Source organism: Myotis davidii, unplaced genomic scaffold, assembly GCF_000327345.1.
Source record: "Myotis davidii unplaced genomic scaffold, ASM32734v1 scaffold513, whole genome shotgun sequence".
Classification (NCBI taxonomy): domain Eukaryota; kingdom Metazoa; phylum Chordata; class Mammalia; order Chiroptera; family Vespertilionidae; genus Myotis; species Myotis davidii.
Window position 1 is genome coordinate 1,535,288 of NW_006284436.1, and position 6,195 is coordinate 1,541,482.

Below are 6,195 nucleotides of genomic sequence, written 5' to 3' on the forward strand. Positions count from 1 at the left end.
CCTGACACATATGTGGAAGTATTGCCACTCTGAACAAGTTTGGCAGTTTCTTATCAAGTTAAACCTACATGTGGTCTAGCAATTTTACTTTTAGGTATATACTCAAAATGAGCATATATGTATGTACACAATATTTGTACAAAAATGTTTCTTACAGCTTTATTAGTAAAAGGCAAAATTGGAAACATCCCAAATGCCTGTGAACAGGAGGATAAATAAATTGTCATATGTCCATACAAGTGAATATAGTGCAATGAAAGAAATAACTCCTGACTCACAACCTGGCTGACTCTCAGAGTCCTGCTGCGAGGAAGAAGGTGTGTACAAGAGTACCTAGCGTCCGACCCGTTTAGATCAAGTCCAAAAACAGGCGGGGCTCATCTGTGGGAGTGGATGTTGGGAGAGCCGTTACCCTGTGGTGAGGGCGAGACACTGGCTGGGAAAGGAGCACCGGGTGCTTTCTGGAGAGATGGAAGTACTCTGTATCTTGATCTGAATGGTGATATGTATGCACACAGGTGTACGCATGTAGAGGTTTCAAAATCTCTAAGATTTGGGCGATTTCCTATGTATAAATTATGCTTTGAATTGAAGAAAGGGGAAACCGACCCTGAACTTGGGTAGTGATGGTGGAGCCTGAGGCCAGAGTCAGTGTGTACAGTAAGAGTGGGCAGGAATTGATGACCCGCCACTGTGGAGATGGGTGTGCGAGGCAGAAAGCTGTCAGAAGCCTGGCAAGCGCCTTGGTCAGTTCTCATGAGGATGCCCGGGCTTTCTTGGGTGCAGGCTTACTTGTGTTCCCCGTAGTCACTCCCTGGCATCTCACTGGCACTTTCCCCTGCTGCCTCTCTGCCCAGAACCTGCGGCACTGTCCTCACTTGCCTAGGACTGCTCTTCTGACGCTTCCACAGGAGTGGTCCTCCTCTAGGGCCGGAGGCATCTGGTTTGGAAGTCTCCTACGTGACTTGGCCTAGGAAGGATCCCCTCCATTTAAGACCCACTTATCTGGTGCATTAAGCTGGGCCCTTGGGACACTCCCCCACTGCCACCACCTCCCCTGCCCCCACTCTACTTTACCCAGGTTGACACCCTAGAGGTGGTTTAGGTAGTGGTTATGAGCTTTGTCTGTGGGGTCAGACAGACCTGAGATTAGACCCCAGCTTCGCTCCTTATTATTTCCATGATCTCAGACACATGACCCAACCTGTACCTCAGTATCCTCAACTACAGAGCAGGGATTGCAAGAGTATCTGCTTTAGGGCTTTCGAGAGGATTAAGAGATGATTCCAGATCCAGTGCTTAGCACAGTGCCTGACACACAAGTGCGTGGAGCATGTTGCCCAGTTGCAGCAGTAGTTTCCACTGCCACTAACAGTCCTGTAATAACAATTGTGATAAAGGTGAGGTTTCCTCCCTCCTCTGCTGTGCTCAGACTCAGTGTCCCTTCAGCTTAATGACGACTCCCTTCCCTCCTCGGCGTCACCAGAATTCCCAGCCTTCGCTGCTTCTGTGCAGCCTGCTCTGCTGTCTGGACCCCCTTTGAGCTCTCAGCCTTGCCTCCCCATGTGTACAACTTCCGTGTCTTGTCTAACGCTTGTGCTCTGTCATGTACTTTTGGTAGTTTCTTCTGCTTAAGCTTCGTCCGTCACAAGATCCATGTTTCTGAGGTCCTGTTTGATGCCAGTTATGGTGCTTGGAGCCTGGCAGGGTCCCTGAGATCATCAGCTGGCCTAGTTCATTTCCTTTTCAGGAAAGAAGCCCCATGCCTTTATGGGCAGCACAGCGTGATTGAGTCTGGGTCACACACCGTGTAGGAATTGAACTGAACCTCTGGACTCTATCCCCTGAAGACTACTGTCTGTCCACTCCCAATTGTAATGTAAATCCAGGGGTTGGTGGACCTGCAGACAAAAGTATCTCCTTAGGTGCCATCAGTCTTGACTCCCCACCAGGTGAAATGCATTCCATGATGTCCCTGGCAGACGGGGTGACAGGCTGCCGTGGCTGGCATCCTGCCGGACATGTTCCCTCACCACCACCCAAAAGCAGCCCACACTAGAGCTCTAGCCTCTAGGATGCTCTGCCCTGTGCAGAACAGTCCTCTGCTGTCGTCATGGGTCCCTGATTTCTGCTCCCTGGTGAGAGCGGAATAAGTCAGCAGCCTCCTCCAGGTGCCTCCAGGGAGGCAGTTGGGATATCACTCTTGGAGTAGCCTCTCTCACAGAGAAATGGCTTCCAGACTCTTGCCAGTCCTCCTGCCCTCCTGTACGGCCTTCAGCCCATGATGCTCTCGTCTATTACTGACTAGTACTCCAGGGGAAGGCTGGCCTTCATCCCCTTCCTAGAATGCTATGAACGGTTCTAGGTTCCCCGCCCCCGCAACTGCTGCAGGTGGTAGTGAGGTGCCCATTGCTGGGAGACAGGGAAACAGAGGAAGGGAGTTCTTTTACGGGCGAGGATGTGGGTTGGAAAAGCTTCCTTCTCCCAACTTCACTGCCATTTCCTCCAGGATGGGACGGCAGTAAGTTTGTTTTACGGCACTGTTCTGAGGGCAGTAGCTGTTCAGACGTTTCTTCCTTAACTGTCTTCCCCTTCTCATTAAGTTATGCAGAGCAAATTCTGCATGTAGCATATATTTGCAGTCACCGTGATCTTTGATTCCAAGAAAAATCAATAAGCAGCAACAAGACACAAGCTGATCATTCATTCTTCCCTTTGATCTTTGACTGTCTGATAATTTGCCTAGTTCTTAAATTATGAGTAAGTTGTTACAGCATGGCACTTCTATTAAATGAAGTTAATAGAGACCAATGTAAGTTCACTACAGAAAATTTAAATGTAAAAATAGAAGCAAACCGATTATAATTCCACTCACTGAAAGATAGCACTGTTAAAACCTTGGTAAACTCTTCCGTTTCTTTTTTTCTGTATAGATGTACATCCTAAATGGGATCATATTGTACACATGCTTATTTCATTTACCAGTATTTTGTGAACATCTTTCATGGCAATAGCTGCATTCTATAGTGTCTTTTTTTTTTAATGGCTTCGTAATGTTCGATGTATGATTTTATCTAGCCAGTAACCTGTCAGTCAGGCTGTTTCCAACTTCACTAATAAGAACAGCTTTAGTGAACATAATCTTTATGTTAATTTTTAATCATCCCCTTTGGAATAATTACGGGAAGTGGAATTATTGGTTTAAATAATCGGAATAAAAGGCATGCATATTTTAAGGGCTCTCACAATATAGCATATTAGCAGAAATCTGTCATTACGTACACTTACTCTAAGTGGTGAATAGGCTAGAGCAGCCGTGGGCAAACTACAGCCCCTGGGCCGGATCTGGCCCGTTCGGCTGTTCTATCCGGCCCGCGGAGCCGAAAGAGTGGAGGGTTCTCTTGCACTCCCCTCTGCTTCTTCACCAGCGGCAGTGTTAACATGGCAACGTCGGGAAACACGGCCGCAGCTCCTTCTTCTGAGTCCAGTTTAAGAACCCATTGTGGCCCTCGAGTCAAAAAGTTTGTCCACCCCTGGGCTAGAGAGTATGGAGAGTAAGCCCTTGCTCAAGCTATGGAAATTAATGTGTCTCTTTCCTGTCCATAGGAAAACTTGAATCCCTTAGTAGTTCTGAATTTATTTAAGCAAATCCCAGCTGAAGATGTCCCTCTTCTTCTGATGAACCCAGAAGCTGGAAAGCCCTCCGATTTGATCCTCACGCGACTTTTAGTGCCCCCCTTGTGCATCAGACCCTCCGTTGTGAGTGATTTGAAGTCTGGCACCAATGAAGATGATCTGACAATGAAATTGACAGAAATCATTTTCCTAAATGATGTCATTAAAAAGGTCAGTGCTTCCCATTAGCATATCTCTGCAAACACTGTGAGCAAGAAAGTCAAGATGATGAGGCTCGTTTCTGTTCTTTCTCTGCTCCTTTTTAGCATCGGATATCAGGAGCCAAGACCCAGATGATCATGGAAGACTGGGACTTCTTGCAGCTGCAGTGTGCCCTCTACATCAACAGCGAGCTCTCAGGCATCCCCCTCAACATGGCGCCCAAGAAATGGACCCGGGGCTTTGTCCAGCGCCTGAAGGGAAAACAGGGTATGTTGCCAACAAAATGTGCAGGAGGCAGTTGACTGCCTTTGCTTGCTTGCGTGTTTGCTTGTTTTCAAATGCATGTCCAGCTTATCTAATTGGGGATCACAGACTTTCCTTGTGCCATGGAGACCTGTGACACATTTTTATTTATTTAGGTCGATTTAGAGGCAACCTCTCAGGAAAGAGGGTGGATTTTTCTGGCAGAACTGTCATCTCACCTGACCCCAACCTCCGAATTGATGAGGTGGCTGTGCCAGTTCATGTGGCCAAAATTCTAACTTTTCCTGAGAAAGTAAGTACCATTCAGCTGCTTGATTCTGTGTTTCGAATCCAGTCCTTTACATTATAGTTTAAGATGCCAAACAACAGACAGTGGAAAATCCCCCGTAGTCCCCCTCAATGCACAATTTGGCATGTGTTAGTATAGGTATCTTTCCTGTTTGTTTCATGTTTTACATATGCATCGCTATATGTAGTACAAGCAGAACTGTGTATGTACTCACAGATACATTAAATGTACTGTTCTGCAACTTTTTTCCCAAGTACTATCATCTTTAACATCTTTCTATGTTGCTTCATACCTCATGTTTTAGAGGAGCTAAATGATAAACACCACACACAGTTAATTTCCTTGGGATGGATTTTTATTTATTTTTTAAGTGAAAGAATTTTTTATATACACTAGAGGCCCGGTGCATGAAAATTCTTGCACTGGAATGGGGGTCCTTCAGCCCTGCCTGTCCCCTCTCACAGTCTGGGAGCCCTCAGGGGGCGGGAGGTGACCCGGAGATTGGGGAAGGCGACACCCCATCACACCTTTGCTCCTGCCACTTCCAGCAGCACAAGCCTCGCCGGCCCTGTTACCTAAGCCTCGGGCTGACCCTGGGTGGCTGGCTGGGCAGCCGCCATCTGAGGCTTGCCTGTGCCTCGGGCTGGCTCTGGGGGTTGGGGGGCTGAGGGGACTGGGTGCCGCCATCTTTAGGCTGGCTCTGGGGGGTTGGGGGGGTGAGGGGACTGGGTGCCGCCATCTTTGAGGGTGGGGCAGTCAATTAGCATATTCCCTCCTTATTGGATATGGGTGCTGCCATCTTTGCGATGGCGTGAAGGTCAATTTGTATATTCCCTCTTTATTAGATATGATATATTTTTATTGATTTCAGAGAGGTCAAGAGAGAGAGATACATCGATGTTGAGAGGGAATCATTAATTGGCTTCCTCCTGCACACCCCTCCACTAGGGACCGAGCCCACAACCTGGGTTTGTGCCCTTGACCAAAATCAAACCCAAGACCCTTTAGTCCGCAGGCCAATGCTCTATCTACCAAGCAAAACCAGCCGGGGCGGGGTTAAAACCTTAGAATCACTGAGTCAAGGCTTTGAGTATTTTAAGGCTATTGACGCATAACCAGAAAGGCTGCACCACTCTACCTCAGTGCACACTCACCATGAGTGTAAAATACACGGTACCCTTTTTTAACTGACGTGCACAAGGCCTAATATCAGGAGGCTATTAATTGGCTTTGCCTTTGAGATTCATAATTGGCCAGATCATAGACAGTTCTGGTAAAACTTACAGGAAGTGTCCTCAGTTGAGTTTCTGATGATTCAAAGTTTCCTGCTCTGAGATGGGTGTTCCAGGAGACTGTAGTCCTACAGGTTGTAGGACAGTGTTGCAGACCAGGGCCTCTGTGCTAGTGTCACCACATGGTAAATCATGGCAGATGGAGTGGCCACCTTTTTGGAAATCACAGTATGTGCTGGAATATTCCTCCAGATCAGTCCAGCCACACTCTTTTCTGACGGGGATACCAAAGGCAAGTGAAGGACTTGGCTGTGTCATCCATGAGTGAGTGACCAAGTTTGGACTAGAACCTGGGCTCCTGTATGCCAGTCCATTGTCATTACACACATGACCCTAGGCAACAGGATGCACAGGGCGCTGCCGTTCTCCCTCCTAGAACCACACAAAGAAAGTGAATTGAGGCACAATTCAGTGTATTGAATAACTAGTAGAAGTATAGGAAGTATAATCTAATAGCATCTCTTTGTGGTCCTGCAGGTAAACAAAGCAAACATTAACTTTTTGAGGAACTGG

General features: G+C 47.3%; 1 protein-coding gene across 1 annotated transcript in view; it reads left to right on the plus strand.

The window, feature by feature from the left end:
- Positions 1-6,195, plus strand: part of POLR3A (polymerase (RNA) III (DNA directed) polypeptide A, 155kDa) — a 49,218-nt gene that overhangs the window by 6,642 nt on the left and 36,381 nt on the right. The window contains 4 exon segments of the mRNA XM_006754821.2: positions 3,607-3,846; positions 3,942-4,104; positions 4,257-4,393; positions 6,160-6,190. Coding sequence (XP_006754884.1) covers positions 3,607-3,846; positions 3,942-4,104; positions 4,257-4,393; positions 6,160-6,190 — 571 coding nt within the window.